At 35.3% G+C, this 20,713-nt stretch overlaps 1 protein-coding gene across 2 annotated transcripts in view; it reads right to left on the bottom strand.

Annotated features, from left to right (window-relative positions):
- The window catches only part of LOC131531805 (homer protein homolog 3), a 43,881-nt gene extending 26,773 nt beyond the window's left edge, over positions 1–17,108 (bottom strand). Inside the window, exons 1-5 of one of the 2 annotated variants that reach the window (XM_058762874.1) lie at positions 15,191–17,108; positions 14,510–14,559; positions 7,496–7,652; positions 2,588–2,719; positions 753–860 (exon numbers count right to left, since the gene is read on the bottom strand). In XM_058762874.1, coding sequence (XP_058618857.1) covers positions 753–860; positions 2,588–2,719; positions 7,496–7,652; positions 14,510–14,532 — 420 coding nt within the window. In that variant the 5' untranslated portion in view covers positions 14,533–14,559; positions 15,191–17,108. The remainder of the gene's footprint in view (positions 1–752; positions 861–2,587; positions 2,720–7,495; positions 7,653–14,509; positions 14,560–15,190) is intronic. The other variant, XM_058762864.1, reaches the window with a different exon arrangement.
- Positions 17,109–20,713: the final 3,605 nt, after the last annotated feature.

Raw genomic sequence — 20,713 nt, 5'->3', positions numbered from 1 at the left:
GTCCTAGTTCTCCTCTCACTTCCCAGTGAGACGAATGACCCAGCTCATCCTGCTCTAGGATTACAGTAACACTTCACTTACCACGCACACAAGATCTGTCAGATGAAGAACAGAAACTACAGGAAGACGAGGGAAGCTAGGCAGGCTATGGACTGTTGCCAGGGCGTTGCTAAAGTGTTGCGGGTGCCAGGGTTACCAGGATGTTGCTATGCAGCTAAAATGTTGTGAATGGTTATTAGGATGTTGCTATGTGGTTTCTAAGGAGTGGCTGCAATGTGTTTCCAGGCTTCTAAAATGTTGGGTGGTTGCTAGGGTGTTGCTATGCAGCTGCTACAGTGCTGTGAGTGGGTTGTTAGGATGTTGCTATGTGGATGCTAAGGAGCGGCTGGAATGTGTTGCCAGGCTTCTAGAATGTTGGGTGGTTGCCAGGGTGTTGCTATGCAGCTGCTTTGGAGTTCTAAATGGTTACCAGGCCATTTCTGTATGGTTTCTAAGCTGCCCAATGTTGCGAGTTATTGCCTGAGCAAAGTAATGTGGTTGATAAGGTGTTCATCACTCCTATACAGTTGCTTGGGCTTTTCAAAGCAGTTGCTAGGGTGTTGTGGGTACTTGAGAGCAGTTTCGGTAATTAACTGGTGCCTGAGGCCAGCGAAATGAACAAAAATGTAACCAAATTCAAGATACGGGGGCAAAAATAGCACATGCACAACCTTTATGTATACGTATTGTATGCAAAATAAATGATGTCACACCTGAGGCGCTGCGATACTGAGAGCTGCGGCGCTCAGCTCCATCTTGTCCTGTGATTTTTCTCTGGCCAGACGCGCAGCTTCCTTCACCTCTTTAAAACGCTCGGCAAACTGCAACAAAAACACACAGTGCTGTATTATATAAGAGGTGATGCAAGTATTTGCAAACATAAAACATAAAACTATATTATGTTGGTTTTTACCACCTTCTTAATTTAATTTGAAGCATTTGCATTCACGTACTTGCACAGAGACAATGCATTGTGTAATTTCTCTATAAATTTGCCATTCAAGGTCACATATCATGAAAATTTGACTTTTTCCGTGTTTAAGTGCTATAATCGGGTCCCAGTGCATCAATCCAACCCAGGAAATGTGAAAAAGAACAAATGAGTAAATTTTTTTGGTAGGCCTTTCTCTGCAAGCTTGTGAAAAAACAAGACGCTCAGATTTCGCTACCCCCGTGATGTAGAAAGGGGATCTTATTATAATATTACCGCCCCTTATTCTGCAAGTTTCCACCCACGGTGCCACCATTGTGTTTTCGCAAGCGATGTACCAGATCTAACGCCATGGCGAACATTCGAGCAAAGCATGCTAACTGTTCTGTCTTCGGCTGCACAGAAGAGCACAGAACACTGTTTAGAGTCACAGCCTCAGAGGAGACAAAAGAGCAGTGGATTTATTCATTTATTTACTGTATATTATGCTGCTGCCACACAGATCTAATATGCGATTTCTTTGCCAGCTGTTCACCTTCACAGACATAAGTGACTGTGTCTTTGTAACTATTGCGTATTTAATAGGGGTGTAAATCGGATGGTTCGTCACGATATGATACGATATCGATTCTCATACCCAGCGATTCGATATTTGCCGATACCTCAAAAAAATTCAACGATACGATTACGATTCGATTCAGGAGTATATCGATTGATATATTGATATTACGATATTATATACCTATTTTAAACAACCATCTACATTTTTATTAACTCACAAATGCAACCAAAATATATAACATGAACATAAATTTTCACATTTTCACATCACAAAAAAATAGGCCTATACTTTTTTTTTTTTTTAATAATAAAGGAAATAAACAATTGGAAAAATAATTCTGTCTGCTACTATGGGCTCAGTTTTCTACAGATAACCAAATTACAAGAAATAGCAGAAAATAAATACAATAGAACAAAGACACAAATTCAATAAACAGTGCTTTTCAGGTTATTCAGGTCAGTCTAAAAGAAACTTTCAGGTATGCTACAGAAATGTAATAATCAAATGTAAAATAACTTCATAGTCTTCACTGTATAAATTAAATATAGATTAATCATTTTTGATGTCACAAAGGTTATTTAATCAGGAGCAGTGAGCACTTGTATTTTTCTTTGACAGTATTAGATTTATTATTAGTTTGCTTTCACTTTAAGAAAGAAAGCACGGATTTAATATACTGATACACATGCATTTTCTTTCTCAGCTGTTTACGTTAAGACATATGCCTAACCGACTGTGTTTACTAGGATATTCGCCAAAACGCGCATTTTGATGTAATTGTGTCTGTATTTATTCATCCATGCACAAAAAGGCTGAAGAGAGCTCAATTTAGTATTCGCGATGTAGACGCGGCTGTTGTGTGCGTGCGTGCATGTGTGTTGTGTGTGTATTCAAAATAGGCATTTTCAAAATGATATAATGAATGATCTGTGGGATATTTTGAGCTGAAACTTAACAGACACATTCTGGGGACACCTGAGACTTATATTACATATTGTAAAAAGAGGCACAATAGGTCTCTCTTAAAGAAGACATTATTGTCCTGACGTTCACACCTGGTGCAGCTGCTGCTCCGTGGCGAATCCGAGGCCATAGACGGTGTTCGCTCTGCTGTCCGCCCACTGACCGAACTTCTGAGATGTCTTAGTGAACGTCATGTTGGCACTGACTGTGCTGTTAATGATCGCCTGCCAAAAGAGAGGACGTCAATCGAAGAAAATTCAGAAAAAGCACCTATTTAAAAGAACACAAAACCAGATTTGACATTGACGGTACTCATTGACTTCCATAGTATGGAAAAAAATACTATAGAAGTCAATGGCTACCATCAACTGTTTGGTTACCAACATCCTTTAAAAAACCTTTTTTGTGTTTAACAGAAGAAAGAAACTCGTACAGGTTTGGAACAACATGAGAGTGAGTAAAATACGATAACTTTAATTTCTTGGTGGACTATCCCTTTAAGTTAAAGTTAAAAAGGTCATAAAATCAGGTAACTTTTACACAACATGTGCAAGAATACCAGAAAGGTTTGTGATGAAACTATCTGTAAAGCACCGTTTACATGGAGCAAAACAAACATTATTCCCACCTCAACAGGATGATTCAGAACCATTACGGCTCAAATAACATCTATTTTTGACCACAACATCTGACCTCAAATAGACCAAGAAACCATGATACTGTAAACATCATTTATGCAAGTTTATGCAAACTGTTGATATTATGTTGTGCTGTTTGGGACTGAGTGTGTATAGTTAAGCATTAATAAATAAAAATACTGTAGCACAAGCTGGTGTAAGCGTTTCATGCAGCTTTAAATAGAAGATCAGTAATAAATGCCGAAGCTTAAACCGCAATCGTTCTGTCTGACTGGAGCCACATTTATAACCCCTGAGAGAGTGTAAAACATGAAATCTAATAACTGTGAGAGACTGCGATGATAAACACTTCATATGACATGTTATTATTTTTTATTTATTTATTTTTAAAATCTGAACAAACCAATAAAGCTGCACAAAGATGATCACAACACTTCAAGCCATCATAATGAATCAATAATACAACTAGAGAGACCAATAGAGGAGGAGCTTATAAATGATTCTGTCTTTAAAATCAAGTCGTTTATCTTCATCATTTTTGTAATCAAATATACTGAAAATATTTCTGTGATCAAAGCTGAATTTTCAGCACCATACTCCAGTCTTAAGTGTCACATGATCCTTCAGAAATCATTCTAATATGCTGATTTGCTGCTCGAGAAACATTTCTGATTATTATCAATGTTGAAAACAGTTGTGCTGCTTCGTATTTTTGTGGAAACTGTGATACATTTTACTTTTCAGGATTCTTTGATGAATAGAAAGTTCAAAAGAACAGCATTTATTTCAAATAGAAATCTTTAGTGATTTTATGTCTTTAAATGTCACTTTTGATCAATTTAATCTGTCACTGCTGAATTGAAGTAGACTATTAGTATCTTTACTGGCCACAAACTTACAAACTTGAATGTATTGTACATAGTTAATTTAATTTAACACAATTTAATTTAATTTAATTTAATTTATCGTAGCTGAATAATAAAATGTTAATTTCTTAATAAAATAAAAAAATACACATATACACTCTGTTAAGATACTAAATTAATAATACTGTTAAAAGAGTTTTTATATATTGGAGTTTCACAAAAGTGGTCATTCACCATGATTCTGGTGTTGTAGCTCTTCTGCTTTGTGTTGTAATGTGGCTTATTGCATCTCTCATGGCTTATCGTTTTATTCTCTCCGCTTCTCTAATGACTCCTGTCCCTCCTGACAGCAGGAGTCATGTGACTGCAGATTACCACGGTGACCGCCGGAATAATGGCAGCACTGGACTCGTGACAGTGAGGTCATCCTGAATCCAAATGTGGGTCAGTTTGAGGTGTTGGATGAAGCCGAGACACTCCAGTAATCCAGCAACAACTGAGATTTACAGGCTTCGGTGAGGACAATCTGCTCCATTCAAGAGTTTAATACGAACGCTGACATCATTGTGCGAGAAGATGGAACGGCCAACAGTTCAGAGAGGTGAAGTTAAATACCAATGCATGAGATGTGTTTGTTTACACTAAAAATACACAATGATTTCTGAAGGACCGTGTGACACTGAAGACTGGAGTAATGATGCTGAAAATTCAGCTTTGATCACAGAAATCAATTACATTTTAATATATATTCACATAGAAAACAGCTACTTTGAATTGTAATAATATTTCACAATATTACTGTATTTTTCATCAAACTAAATGAAGTCTGGATTATCTTCATGAGCATCAAGATACAAAACTGCACAATAATCTTTAGCCAAACAAATGCCTGTGATATTATTGGGCCTCTTTTCATTTTCAGACTCATTGAGAAGGATGGCATACAGACAGCGAGCGTTTCTGCCTCTGATAAACATCCGAATAACATGGCCATGAACCACAGTGCATTCATAGAGCAATATTAAAAGAGCAAAACAATTACTGGCACATTTGAATGTGTGTGTGTTCATTCATTCAATCAGCCGTCTCCTCACAAACACGCGAAAGAAATTAATACTTTTATTCATCAAGGACGCATTAAATTGATCAAAAGTGACATTTATAATGTTACAGAAGATTTCTATTTCAAATAAATGCTGTTCTTTTGAACTTTCTATTTATTAAAGAATCACGATTTCCACAAAAATATTGGGAAGCACAACTGTTTTCAATATCGATAATAATCAGACACGTTTCTTATATATCAACATATCAGAATGATTTCTGAAGGATCATGTGACACTGAAGACTGGAGCAATGATGCTGAAAATACAGCTTTGATCACAGATATAAATTACATTTTAACATATAGAAAAATGTTATTTTGAATTGTAAGAATATTTCACAATATTACTGTTTTTACTGGCCTCGCTGAGACTTTTTTCAACACATTTTTTCTTCGATTATTCCAAACCTCTAAAAGCCCATTTCCTCCATGGAATTAAAAAAAATTGCGAATAATTGCGAATTTCTATCTCAAAATTCGGACTTTACATCTTGCAATTATGACTTTTTTTCCCCTCAGAATTGCAAGATATAAACTCAGACACCAGACATAAACAGAATTCTGACATTTTTTTTTACTTACAATTCTAACTTTCTCGCAATTGGGAGTTTACGTCTCACAATTTATATAAATATACTTATACAAATTTGCATTTCTGAGAAGAAAAGACCAATTCTACCGAAAATTCTATGTTTATGGAATTGTGAGATAAAGCTGCAATTACCTTTTTCTTAAAAATATTTTTTATATCCCGTATCAGAAACAAGCTTCCATATTAACCTGAACAGCACATACAAGCAAAACAAGCTGTCATTGGTCACATGTCAATCGGAAGCTGTCTGAGTGGGCGGTGCATGACCAGAACAATCTGCAAACTGTTTCTCTGAGACTATCATAGTGACTCAAGGTCGTCTGAGAGCTGCTGTCCTTCCTCCTTCGATCAGCGTCTCCGGTGGAGTGGTTAGACAGCTCTGATTCGCTTCATCAACGAGTATCGATTATCCCGACAGGATGCAAGTCATGCAGCTCCGCACCGATGCGGGAGTTTTCCTGCACTCAACTCTCCTCTCGTTCGCTCTGATATCAGGTGTTGAGCTCTTAACCTTCACTCCAGCGTAAATCCTCTCGCGGGGAGTATTTTGTTTGGCTCTAATCACATGGACTCAATAATCACCATCTGAAAGCTTGTAGCTGACAGAGATGTTTATTGCGTTACGCCGCTGCAGTCGGGTGGATTTCCTGGCATGCTGCACTGATGATAACCACGAGAGGCTTTCTGCAAAACCTAGTGCAGTCTGTGCAACATGAGTACAGTGTGCACATGCACTGAATAGCATGATGACACACATTTGACAAAATATGCAATAAACAACCGAAGAACATTAAGTGCAAAACAGTTTCGCACTATGCAATGCACTTTATTCCAAATTCCATTTCCAGTGTGACTATAAATAAAGTGATATCAAGCACAATCTCCCTCTTGACTCAATAATTAGTGTTATAATTAGGTCTAAATGTCAAATTATTATTCAGTAATATTATCGATTTAACTGCACTGACGCTATTTTCATAACTGAATTAAATAATGGCGTTATTTACATCTGAAATTGAATTTGTTTCAGTGATGTTTTAGTATCACTGAGATAATATTACAGTTTTGAATTAATATTAGCTTAAATTTTAGCAATTTTGTTGCTTTTTTGTCATTTTTAGTAGTTGTTTTTTTATGTGTGTGTATATAGTTTTTTATTAATTTTTATTTCAGTTTTAGTTATTTTAGAACATTAAGTTAAACTAAATTAAAATGAGAAGTGTTGCCTTAATTTTTTTTTATGTATTCTGATTTCAGTTAACATTTATTTTATTTGAAGTAATGGAAATGTTATTTAATGGTTTTAATTTTAGTTAATTATAATGACCCTGGTTTGTTTCATAATTAATAACATTTGCAACATTGACACCGTTATTGAACTGAATTGATCTGAATTATGACACTATTGTTTTCAGTAGAGCTGCTTTACAGCTGAAATAGATTTTTCTTTATAATGAATGAATTTTACAACATTAAGTTGCATTGAAACTGTATTGTAAAGAAACTAAAAAAAAAAAAAAGTGTTTCATACACTACATGCATTCCTTTATACATATACATTTACATAAAACATACTCCACAGTCATGCACTTTGAATGCAATGCAAGTTGCTTTTGATAAAAGCATCTGCCAAATGCATAAATGTACGTTGCCAACTATATTGCTATTTTTCTTTTTTTAAATTTTGCAATTTAAATGTAAATTTGTAACATGCAAAATAAAGACAAAATTTACAAATACACAGATTTCCAGCCTGCGCTTCAGAGCAAACGTGCTGTAAAGCGAAGAAAGCCGCTCACCTTGGTGCCGCCCACGCTGATGATGCGGTAGGCGTGTCTGTTGGCGTCGTAGAAGAAGGAGACGGTGACCGCATGCTTGCTGGCCGGGATCCAGTTGCGTTTGGTGGCGGGATCGATCTGGAACACATGAGCTCGAGTGCTGAAGATGGGCTGTTCCCTATGACACACAAAAACACACAGAAAACAAGTGAGTGTGTGTTCAGAAAACAAACAACACGACTGAATTCAGCTCAGGATCATACACTGACATGCAAACTCAGAAATCTGGGATTTAAAATGTACACCTGGAAATACTTTAATTATTTTACAAATAATTCACTTTTATTAATAATTAATAAATAAAATATTATTAAACTTTTTACATTTAAGTTAAATACGAATATGACTAATCGTGTGTGTGTGTGTGTGTGTGTTTGTGTCAAGTCACCTTTATTTAGGCAGCGGCTATTTGCACTAACTGTAAACAGCATATTTTCTTAGCGATAGATACTATTTGCACTAAATGAAAATAGCAGTATTTTTTAACGATATGCTTTTTTCACTAAGTGCAAATAGCTATAGATTCTATTTACACTACGTTAAAATAGCAAGATTTTCTGCTATTTATATACTACTTATTGCAAATAGTGGCAATTATCTGCACCTCAGTATTGTAGTACATTATAAAACAGTACGCAATAACAACGTATTGAGCGTAAATTATAGTTTTAATTCAAATTATTAAATGGATGCCACCTTATTGGGAAAATAAAGCCCTCCCTACACCTACCCGATACTTTATTTTCAACTTTTTGATTATTTCTGTCATTTTTATTGAAAATAAATGCCTTTCCGATACGCTATGAGATTTGAAAAGGGAGAAAATTTTTGGCAAAAGGCAGGTTTGAACTCGGGTCGATCGCGTCAAAAAGCACAGACTTTAGCATCTACGCCACTGAAACTGATGCAAAATGAGCGTCTTTTTGCAGCGTTGACTATTCCAGTCACACGGCGGGCAGAATTAGTGTTAGTGCCTCTGCCAACAAGGCGGGCTATTTGCACTTAGTGTAAATAGACACTCCATTATTTATATAGCGCTTTTAACAATACAGATTGTGTCAAATCAGCTTTACAGTATTAAATATGAAAATAGCGTGTCAATAATGCAGAAGGACAATAGTAAACACTACATTTTCAGTTAGAGGCAGTTCATCATTGAATTCAGTTTTGTCATCGTCCAGCTCAATTCAGTTTAAATAGTATCTGTGCAATCAAGTCGACGATATCGCTGGAAATTAAGTGTCCCCAACTGAGCAAGCCAGAGGCGACAGCGACAAGGAACCAAACAGTGACAGAATGGAGAAAAAAACCTTGGGAGAAACCAGGCTCAGTCGGGGGTCAGTTCTCCTAAAAGTGATCTTTTAGATCTGTAAGGTAACAAACAGGGCTGCAACTAACAACTACTCTGATAATCTGTGGATTATTTCAACTATTAACTGAATAATTAAACTCTGACTTCAACTAGTTGCTGCAGCCCTAATAAAAGCCCTAGAGCTTGTAGTTTGTGTATTTTAAAATTGTTTTAAAAGCCTGTAGATCAGGAAATTCAACAGTCAGTCAGTGCTGTAATGCACAAATGACAATAACGAGCTGTAAACAATCAGAGAAATGAGCTGATACCGTAAATAAAGCCTCATGACTGACTGACTGATCTCAATGTGAAGTCAATATGGCAGCTGAATCGCTTCGGTCAGACTGTGTGTGATGGACGTCTAACAGCGCAAATGCTTTCTGACCATGACAGCTTTATTTTTAACCTCTGTGCATTTGGTCATTGTTATAGACACAAACTTAATGAAACAAATAATTCTGAACCTGGCTTTATCCAATGTTCAGATTTCTGTTCTGGAAATGTATGAAAAATGCATGCATATTTAATTAGATAATACCTCATTTGTATTTTTAAACAATGTTCAGAAATCAATCTCTAATTTGGTTGTTCATGAAGCTACAACTCTTATTTTTTGCTTCTGTGTTGGTCTTCAATTTATTTATTCATTTAGGTTTTGAAACTATTGAAATGACCATATTTAATGTATTTTTCATGCAATATTAGCTGAAACACACATTCATATTTCAATGTTGTTCATATTTATATTTGAAATATTTGTTGGCCAAAACATTTTATAGCCCCACAATATTAGAAAAAAAAACTAAAAACTAAAATCACGATCAAATGGTCTCGGTATAATTATCAGATTATAATATTAGCAAAGAAAGAAAAAAAAAAAAAAAAATAGTAATAAATTTTTGGGGTTTTTTTTTGGAAGGTCCCATTGGAATGAAAACTATAAAACAAATAAATAAATAAATCAGAGACAATGCTAATAAGGATATCAAAACCACACAGTAAACAAACAGAAAACGCATCAGAATCAAGGAATAAAGAAAAAACATTACTTAACAAATATGTAATATATAGCAGATGAACACTTGACCAGATCATTGTGTGAAACAATCAGCTGAAATCAGGAAGAGTATCTGGAAGGATTGGATCTCAGAAATGTAAAATGAAATAATCGAATGCAATGAATCAGGAGCAGGAAGAGCGGAAATATGATCCTCTTCCTATCTTGCCCTTTCCAGAAATGAACACGGATATGACCATTACCGTCCACATCACATCTGTCAGTCACATTATGAGCTGCTGCGTCCGTGGCTCATAAATCTAACATTTGCTGCCGTTTTTAAGTCATCTGAGAATATGAATATTGACATGAACAATGTCTAAAAGCAGTGTTTGAGGTTTGTGTGACCACAGTAGAAGCTGAAACAGTCTTGGAGCTCATTTGAGGAAAGCTCTCATTATTCTCCCTTCAGCATGTCATTCATTACAGAAGAGCCGTGAGTCATGAGCGAACAGTGATTTTATGATTGTATGAAATACACGCTGAGAGCAGACGCGAGGAATGAAGTCAGCACGAACCGATCCATTCAGCACCAGACTCAGTTTGAGATATAAACCATGAGCTACTGCAGACTAACACGTCTTTCACTGAGCTTTCACGTCACGGGCCTTTGAATGAAACAAAACAGAAAATAAGAGTTCAATATATCTGGCTATTTGGCTATTCTGAGATTAGACTGTGTCTCTACCAACACACTTTTTCTCTTTTCAAATTTTTGGGGAGAATTTTAAGCAATGATGCTGTATAATAAATGCATCATTTCAAATTTTTAACACTTTTTTTTGTTTGTTTAACACATCTGCTATTCACATATATTGGCCATCCTGCTCTCTAAATATACGAATCACCATCAGTCACTATTTTGAACCATTTCAGTTCACAAAAAAAAAAAAAAAGACTCTTCTATTCACCTAGGCTGCATTTATTTGATCAAAAATACAGTAAAAATACAATTTAAAAAAAAAAATGTTACAATTTAATAAAGCTGTTTTCTATGTGAATATATTGCAAAATGTAATTTATTTCTGTGATCAAAGCTGTATTTTCAGCATCATTACTCCAGTCATTATTATCAATGTTGTAAACAGTTGTGCTGCACAATATTTCTGTGGAAACCGTGATGCATTTTACTTTTCAGTATTCACAGATGAATAGAAAGTTCAAAAGAACAGCATTTATTTGAAATAGAAATCATTTGTACCATTATATAAATGTCTTTACTGGCACTTTTAAACAATTTAATGCATCCTTGCTTAATAAAAGTATTTCTATGTAAATGTTAATTTTTATTTTTTTATCATTAAATTGCATTAATACATAAAAATGGTCCTGTTTTGAATCCTAGTTAAAAATGCATAATCTTTTTATCTAATAAACCTCTCATTGTATATCTTGAATATTGTTGCTCTTTGACCTATATTGCTTTTGTTCCTATATTGTAAGATGCTTTGAATAAAAGCATCTAAATTAATAAAAAAAAGCACTGTTTGAGAATTATTTGCATTTCAGAGCAAATCCATAAATATTAAACACCGAGGCTGATGATTTTTAGCTAGATCACTAAAGTATCTGTCTATTGCTTCTGCACGTCTACAGATCTCTCAACCCATAACAACCACACACACACACACACACACACCAGCAGCTCACTTTCCTCGTCTTGGTCTTCTGGACGCCACCTTGCTTCTTATAGCCTGGCCTGAATTCCCAGAATTCCATGGGGTAAGTCTCCTGGCTTCACTCAGCGCAGCTCCTTCATCTATCAGTTACTCACCCTGAGCTGATTGGAAGGCATTCAGTAACGAGCCGAGGGCCTGTAAACTATCTAGCGCCAGAGATCGACCGCCGCTAATGACTTTCAGCGGGAAACCAACTGCACCGAGAGCCAGATCGACCTCAACCAAACACCAGAGCGACCGCACACGTCTCAAACCTTCATCTGCAATCCGTCAATGCAGTTTGCATCGCTTCAACAAATGTGTTTCAGGCTGAACAGACAGTTTCATACACATTTCTGCTCATATAATCATACGACTATATTTCCCTTTGTGTGCTAATGAATCTTGAGCATTACTGTTGTTCAAACATTTGGAGTCAGTAACATTTTTAAAAGAAATCGAATACTTTTATTAATTTAAATTGCATTAAATTAATCAAAAGTGACTGTAAAGACATTTATAATGTTGCAAAAGATTTCTCTTTCAAATAAATTCTGTTCTTTTGAACTATCTATTCATCAGTAAATCCTGAAAAATACAATGCATCACAATTTTCACAAAAATATGAAGCAGCACAACTGTTTTCAACATTGATAATAATCAGAAATGTTTCTTGAGCAGCAAATAATCATATTAGAATGATTTCTGAAGGATCATGTGACACTGAAGACTGGAGTAATGATGCTGAAAATTATCAATTATATTTTAACATATTCACATAGAAACAGTTAATTTAAATTCTAATAATATTTCACAATTTAAAATTTGATTTTTGATCAAATAAATTCAGCCTTGGTGAACAGAAGAGATTTCTTTAAAACATAAAAAACAATTACCGAACCCAAACTGTATAAACACTTTACACCATCACTTCAATTCCTGATGAATAGAATCATTAAATATTCTGATTCAGCTGACGTCACACAATGCCAATAAAATGGGTTCTAAATGGAATTTCATGTTAACTTTGCAGCAATGCAGCGGACTACAAAAATAAATCTGTGTTAACCAGAAGTAACCTCTGCGCTGTCTCTAAACACAAGTCTAACGGCCAAGAGAACATTAGATGTTCAGTGTTATATTCTACACTGGAGTGTGTGTGTGTGTGTGTGTGTGTGTGTTTAGATCACTGAACCCTCGAGCCATCCATTTGCATTTCAGCTCTAATTGCCTTTTTCCAGATTTGTTTATGCAATGAGGCAATTACTAGGAAATTAACCTTGTGCTGCATCTTTATTCTGTAGTATATATATATACAGAAAGACACTAAATCAACAGATAATCTTTCCCTGTGCTTAACGAACATGGAGATAGGATTTTGTATACTGAAATTTAAAAGAATTATTCACTCAAAAATGAAAATTTGCTCATCCTTCCATCCAAGATGTAGATGAGTTTGTTTCTTCATCAGATTTGGAGAAATGTAGCATTCCATCAGCAATGGATGCTCTGCAGTGAATGGGTGCCGTCAGAATGAGAGTCCAAACAGCTGATAAAAACATCACAATAATCCACACCACTCCAGTCCATCAGTTAACATCTGGAGAAGACAAAAGCTGTGTGTTTGTAAGAAACAAATCCATCATTAAAATGTTTTTTTAACTTCAAACCGTCGCCAAAATATAATCCATAATCCACAATAACACTTCCTCCAGTGAAAAAGTGCATCTCCTGTTGTCTCTCACATCACAATCCAGCCACATATTTGTTTAGAGCTGTTTTGGCTTGTAAACAGTGCTTGATCTGTGCAGATTTCTCTCCTGATTCAGACCAGAACACTTTTTCACTGGAGGAAGCGTTATTATGGACTCGTATTTTAGTTAAAACATCTTATTGATGGATTTGTTTCTTATAAACACACAGCTTTTGTCTTCTCCAAATGTTAACTGATGGACTGGAGTGGTGTGGATTATTGTGATGTTTTTATCAGCTGTTTGGACTCTCATTCTGACGGCACCCATTCACTGCAGAGGAAACATCGGTGAGAAAGTGATGCACTGCAAATACTTCTATTAATCAGATGAAGAAACAAAATCATCTACGACTTGGATGGTCTGAGGGCGAGCACATTTTCGCAAATGTTCATTTTTGGGTGAACTATTCCTTTAAAACAAAGAGGAATCGTTTGAAGGACAATCTAGTTAGAATGTAGAAATTAGGCCAGGCTTGTTCTGACCCGACAACATCACACCTTACAGCTGCTGAACTAATTAACTGCACCATCACTACACTTCTGATTTAACCCGTTACAGGCCTCCTGAAGGTCAAAACAGCTTTATGATCATCCATAAAGCATCCAGCACACTGAGATGGACACTTGAGACACCGCAGAACATTGTACAGTCGTCATGGCAACTAAAAAAAACACAATGCTGGCTGTTTCATAAACAATATCCCACAACCTTTTTTCATGTTGAGTGTCATTTCTGCAAGGGATTAATACAGTACAAGAAAAAAAATACTGCCTTCATCTATAAAGTCATAATTCCTGAATAATGTGTCCCACTAAAAGCAGGATAAATGGGTCATCAGGTGCTTTGTCCATTTTACAAAGTGATTTTTATAAGTGCATTTCTCTCTGCTGCTTTGCAACGATCTGTATTATATAATGCACTATAAAAATTAAGATGATTTATTAAATTATTAATTTAATAAATGTATTAATTAAAATTATTAAATACAAATAAGGGCTGCCAGGAGATTCTTTAAGATTGTTGTTAGCGATCGTATTAAAAATGGCTCAATTAATCAGATGTGGCCCAAATATCGGTTTATTTATAAAAAAAAAAAAAAAATCCACCTCAGTCGTGGGTCTCAGGATCTGATAAAGACAATAAATCATGACTTACCTCTCTCTGTGCAACGGATACATTCTTACTGGACAGATGAGGGTCTTTTTCTGCCATTAGAAATGAGAGAAAGAAAAAATCATCCACCCGAACTGATACAGTTTAAACATGCATTGAAAATATTGAGAAAATTAATGGCATATTTAGGTCAAGGTTGTGGCTGTGGTCTTTTTGATAATGAAATAATCTCATTAAGCAAAAGCTAAATATCTATAACTAAATATATATCATGCAAATAATAATTAAATACAAATATTTATTATTTTTATTTCTTAAAATATATTTATGCATTTCTTTATTGTTAAATAAAAATAATTAAGAAACACAAATAAATGTAGCAGTTGACAAACATGTCCACGAACTTGATCTAAATGTTAAATGCAAGTTAAAATGCAAAGTGTGCTTCTGGTCACCATGCAGTTCAATCACCTTTTAGCTTTCTTGCAGGTCACTTTTAAAACGAGTTGGAAAAACCTGCATGTATAATACTAATTTGTATGCAATTACATTAAAGAATGTTGCTTACATGCATTACAGCATATCATACCGTGTCAAATACACAATGACTATCTCCACAGTTTACTCACGTAGGACTGTCCTAAATAAATAAATATTCGCTTCGAAGCATGCAAACAGTTTTCAGATAGTCTAATAACATCTAAAGACTTTAATGTAGCATACCTGCAGTAACTGACTCTTTTTAAGTGCTCTGATAAGTTCTTCTGGCTTCAGTTTCGCTCAGTTAAAGTCTCTTTAAGTTCCTATGAATGAGACTACGACAGAGCAGAGACTCTTACCCCATGTCGTTGTAAACACACAGGATGTCAAACTCTTGTTCCTGTTCTGGAGCAACTGTTTACAGCCTGTAGGATCTGTGGGATCTGTGGGATCGGTAATCCGCGTCTGGAGTCTTTCTATACAGTGAGCATGGCATGTATGTGCATGCAGCCCGCGAATGCAACAGCAGCAGCCGCAGAAACTGAACGTGATGACCGGGTCAGTTCCTCTTTTCCCAGCGTTTGTCTTCGCTGTAGTTCAGTAAGAACGCGGACTCGCGGGAAACCCCGCCGGCTGTCACGCTCCGCGTTCTAATGCTTCCCGCAACGACTTTGATGACGTGCCGCGACTGTTACTTTGTAACCAATTTGGCTTTGATGTCCCGCCGCTCTGTGCGCGAGCGTTGCCGCTGGCGGGGTTTTGAAGAGACTCGCGCGCGCCGTGCAGCGGACAGAAGCGGAGCTGCAGCATCATTGCGGCGCCTCTCGTGCCTCTCGCCCTCTAGTGATTAGAGAGAAGATCCGTTCATCATACAGACATTTGTGCTGATGTAACCCTAATGAGACACCACAAACCTTCCTCACTTACAAAATGCAGTAAAACAATGGCGTTACCATGCTTTTTGGACATATTGTGATTTCGATATTAAAAGAACCCGGACCAATTTCTCCTCATAGGAAAATTATGGGGCATATAAAACAGACCAAATGGACCACTTATAACATGTTTCTGCAGTTGTTTTTAAAATACAACCCCTCCTTGTGAAGGATCTGTAATGTTACACATATGACACATTGGGCGTTTAATGATACATTTTTCATGTAACATATATGTTACACTGGGCGTTTATTCCTCAATTGAAAAAAAAAAAAAATGTTAGCATTTTATTTTTATTTTTTTGTGCTAAATAACAGGGTTTTTTGCTTTTCCACAACATATATCAAAATGATTACTTTTCTGGGAAGATAGAAGATAAAACATAAAACATTTTCCAGAAGTAATACAGTTTTTGCATTTTATTTGCTTTACCACAACATATTTCAAAACCACATAACTGTGACCATTAAATCTTACAACATATCAAAATTCTACCTTTTCAGGTATATGGTTTAACCAGAAATTAATTTTTAGATTTTTTTTTTTTCACAATTTGAAAATGTGCAAACTGAATAAAAATAAATAACTACCTCACACTGGAGGTCAACATGTTAAACATGCGTGTAGATTTGTTAAAATATGCTTTGAAATGAGCAGCAGAATATAAATAACACTAAAATAATTGAATCAGCTAAATTAAATGAGCAGCTCATTACCATTTTTACCATTGTTGCATGGGTTGAAACATACCTTTAGTAACAAAAACAAGCGTTTTAAAAATTACTGACACACGTGTGCAACATGTGCTAACCAGACAGGACACCTTTTTGGAAATCTTGCCATGGCAACAAAAATGCACACATTGTCACATGACTGAACCTGGGTGTTCATTATATGTCACTTAGGGACTTCCTGAGTTGAAAGTGAGGGATAATGCTTTAAAAAGACCTTTCCAGATAGTCAAGTGTTTGTGACACCCGCGTCACTGTGGGTTCGGTTCTTATGGGTTAATTTAGTCACATGTGTTGAAAGATATGTCGCCATTGTTTGTAAATGTAGATTAAAAAATGAGACCATTGTTAGAAACACATACAATTTTTTTTCTTTCCAACAATGGCCAATTAACTTTTTCATGACTTTAACATTCTGGATTCTACATTTTTAAATTATGCATACATACATATACAGTCATGGCCAAAAATATCGGCACCCTTGGTAAATATGATCAAAGAAGGCTGTGAAAATTAATCTGCATTGTTAATCCTTTTGATCTTTTATTATTTTTTTAAATTCACAAAAATCTAACCTTTCATTGGATAATAAGAATTTAAAATGGGGGGAAATATCATTATGAAATAAATGTTTTTCTCCAATTGGCCACAATTAACGGCACCCTTTTATTCAATACTTTTTGAAACCTCCATTTGCCAGTTTAACAGCTCTAAATGTTCTCCTATAATGCCTGATGAGGTTAGAGACACCTGACAAGAGATCAGAGACCATTCCTTCATCCAGAATCACTCCAGACCCTTTAGATTCACAGCTCCATGCTGGTGCTTCTTCTCTTCAGTTCACTCATGTTCTACAGGGTTCAGGTCAGAGGACTGGAATGGCCAGCAGAAGCTTGGTTTTGTGCTCAGTGACGCATTGTTGTGTTGTTTTTGAGGTTTGTGTTTGGATTATTGTACGGTTGGAAGATCCAAACATGGCCCATTATAAGATTTCTAACAGAGTCAGTCACTTATTGATTTTTTATCTGTTGGTATTTGATAGAATCCATGATGCCATGTGTCTAAACAAGATGTCCAGGACCTCCAGCAGAAATATAGGCCCACAACATCAAAAATACAGCAGTATATTTCATTGTACACATGGGGTACTTTTTATCCCTGTGTTCACCAAACCCATCTTGAGTGTTTGCTGCTAAAAAGCTGATGTTTTAGTTTCATCTGACCATAGAAGCCAGTCCCATTTGAAGTTCCAGTCGTGTCTGATAACTGAATATGCTAATTTTTTAAGGTTTTCTGACCCCGAGACTCAACTATTTTCTGCAGTTCTCCAGCTGTGGTCCTTGGAGAGTCTTTAGCCGCTCAAACTCTCCTCCTCACCGTGCATTAGGATGACATAGACTAGTGTTGGGCGATATGCTCAATTTTCATATCATCCTATCGTCAGCCTGTGAGATCGCCGATACACGATATTATCGTGCTATTTTATTTAATTATTTATTTACTTAGTTTCATTGCCGGAAAGTGAACCAACTCCAGCGTATAAGTCCAAAAGCAGCCTAATGTTTCTAATATGACTGTATTTGTATTTAACATGATAACAAATTAATAGAAACATAAATGTAATTTAATGCACAAGTAGGCTAAATGTGAGCACAGTGCAGTTGTACTAGAAAATATATGCTAATTTTTCTTTACTTTGTACAGTACGAAAATGAAACGATATCTAAATGCATAAAATAACTCATTTTACATTCTGTCATTTATGTGCTGTTGACTTCTGCCCTTTTTCACATTATTGCAGATGGGGATTCAAAAGAGAATTTTTTTTATTTTCCTTTGTACAGAGCTCGATTTAGGTTTGACAAAACTGTTGCAATGAATTCATTTTGACAACTAATAGTGTTAAACATTGACTGTTTTTTTTGTTTTGTTTTTTGTCCAGAGTTCATAGAGTGAGTGAGCCCTTTTGTTAAAATACAAAAATGGTCATATTCACTCAATAACCTGATCTAATTCACAACTTCACAAATTATCAATTACAATTATGTACAATTTAATTGTTTTCAGTTGTGTTTTAGGCACTGAAACAGTCCAGTATAGTTAAATAGGCTACATTTCTATATTGAAATAATGAAGATTTCTGTGCCACCACAGACTGGTTCCCTGTGAAAACATCCTGGCCTCTGCCGAAGAGGGCAAATATCAGTTCATTTCTGAGTATCTCTATTGCTAGAAAAAAAACCCCCCAAAAACCCCTCATGTTTGTGAATGTGCATTTGATTTACATTTGAGAGAAACTAAGATTGTAAACAAACTAGCCACCTTTCACTGAAAATTGCCGTTTTGAATTCAAAATAGGCCATCTGTGTGATTCAAGTAGATCTGATGAGTTGAAAACTCTTGCTACTTCATACTTCAATACAAAACAATGCTGAATTTTGACAAAAAGGAGATTTTTAAATGCTATAATTGTGATTTTGTGTCTAAATATAAATCCATTAGCAAAACATGTGAAAAGAACTATATTAAAGAGTGGAAATGGCAAATGAGACAATAAATGATCCTCTGCTGCCATCTAATGGTCATAGTGGGAATCATAACATTCATTTTAATAGTAGGCCTATTTGATTTTCTGCCAGGTGAAATCTTGGCGGAAATCTTTAACTTAGCATGGCCAATTTTCAGTGAATTATCTCTATAAGTAAAAATGAAAAAAAAAAAAAAAGCAGATGTTCTTTAAACTAAATTTTACTTACAGTGTTCTCAGTTTATATAAAAATGTGCAAAAATATTAACAACTTTGAGGCAAATGAATAATATATATATTGAATATATATGTATATTCAAATTACCTAACTAAAAAGTTAGCAATATTACAGGTTTTAAAAAAAAAAATGAATAAAAAATGTGTTCTACTGTCTGGGGTCTGCCATCAGGAGTTAAAGGGGACGTTATGTGATTTTTCTCATTGTGATGGATGATTAAGGGAATCTGGGCTTTGTTTTCCCTCCTATTTATATTTCTGTGAAACAGGAAGCCATGGCTGGATAATTTCATGCTCATAATCACCCTGGAGTGCTCAAAATTGTGAATATGAATGGGAATATAATTCAGTGATATTTTACTCATAAGAATTTCTAGGGGTGCCAATAATTATGTCCAACGTGTATTTGAGAAAAACATTTATTTCATAATGATATTTCCCCCCATTTTAAATTCTTATCATCCAATGAATGTTAGATTTTTGTGAATTTTTTTAATAAAAGATCAAAAGATTAACCATGCAGATTAATTTTCACAGCCGTCTTTGATCATATTTACCAAGGGTGCCGATATTTTTGTCCATGACTGTACATATATATATATATATATATATATATATATATACACATATATACACACACACACACACACACACAAACTGTTAAATTAATTTAAACAGATAAATTTTTTTTTTAGTCTATGGTGTTATGATAATAGAAAAAGCATTTTCAGAAAAAAACCCATCCTTGATTAAGGTTATTTGCAGTGAACGGACAGTCATCATACACATGCTTACATCTGAAATATATATTTTATCTTTCATTAAGTGTAACAGCAAGTAACATGGATTAAGAGCATGTCAGTGAAGTCAAATTCATTTTGAAAGTGCAATAATTAAGTCTGACCTTGTGTGAACTAAGAAAAAAGCTAACTGAACATACAGCACACTAGATTTTGTGCGACTGATGAAAACGCCACATCAGACCTGCTCTTTCACTAAAGAGGATGACATTGCAGCAGGGTGTTTCTGCAATTAATACAAATTGTTACAGTTCTTACTGTAATTATAGGATTTAACATTCCTTCTTTATTGAGGCTAGTACACACAGTGCTGCCAATTTAGCAATTTTGTAGTTTAGCTACTTCCCCACCCTTTTTGAGACTTTTTCAAAAGTTTAGGGACAAATAAAGCAACTTCTTGCACAAACCTTATCCAAGTTTTTATCTTGCTCACTCATCTACATTCATCTTTATACAGATCAGTGAATTTGCCATTATGATGTCATCACTTTTTCTTGCAATTCTGAGAAAAAAGAAAAGAAAAAAAAAAAAGTCT

Source organism: Onychostoma macrolepis, chromosome 02 (genome assembly GCF_012432095.1).
Source record: "Onychostoma macrolepis isolate SWU-2019 chromosome 02, ASM1243209v1, whole genome shotgun sequence".
Taxonomy (NCBI): Eukaryota; Metazoa; Chordata; class Actinopteri; order Cypriniformes; family Cyprinidae; genus Onychostoma; species Onychostoma macrolepis.
The sequence above is the reverse complement of the archived record's forward strand: the minus strand, read 5'-3'. Positions and strand labels throughout refer to the sequence as shown.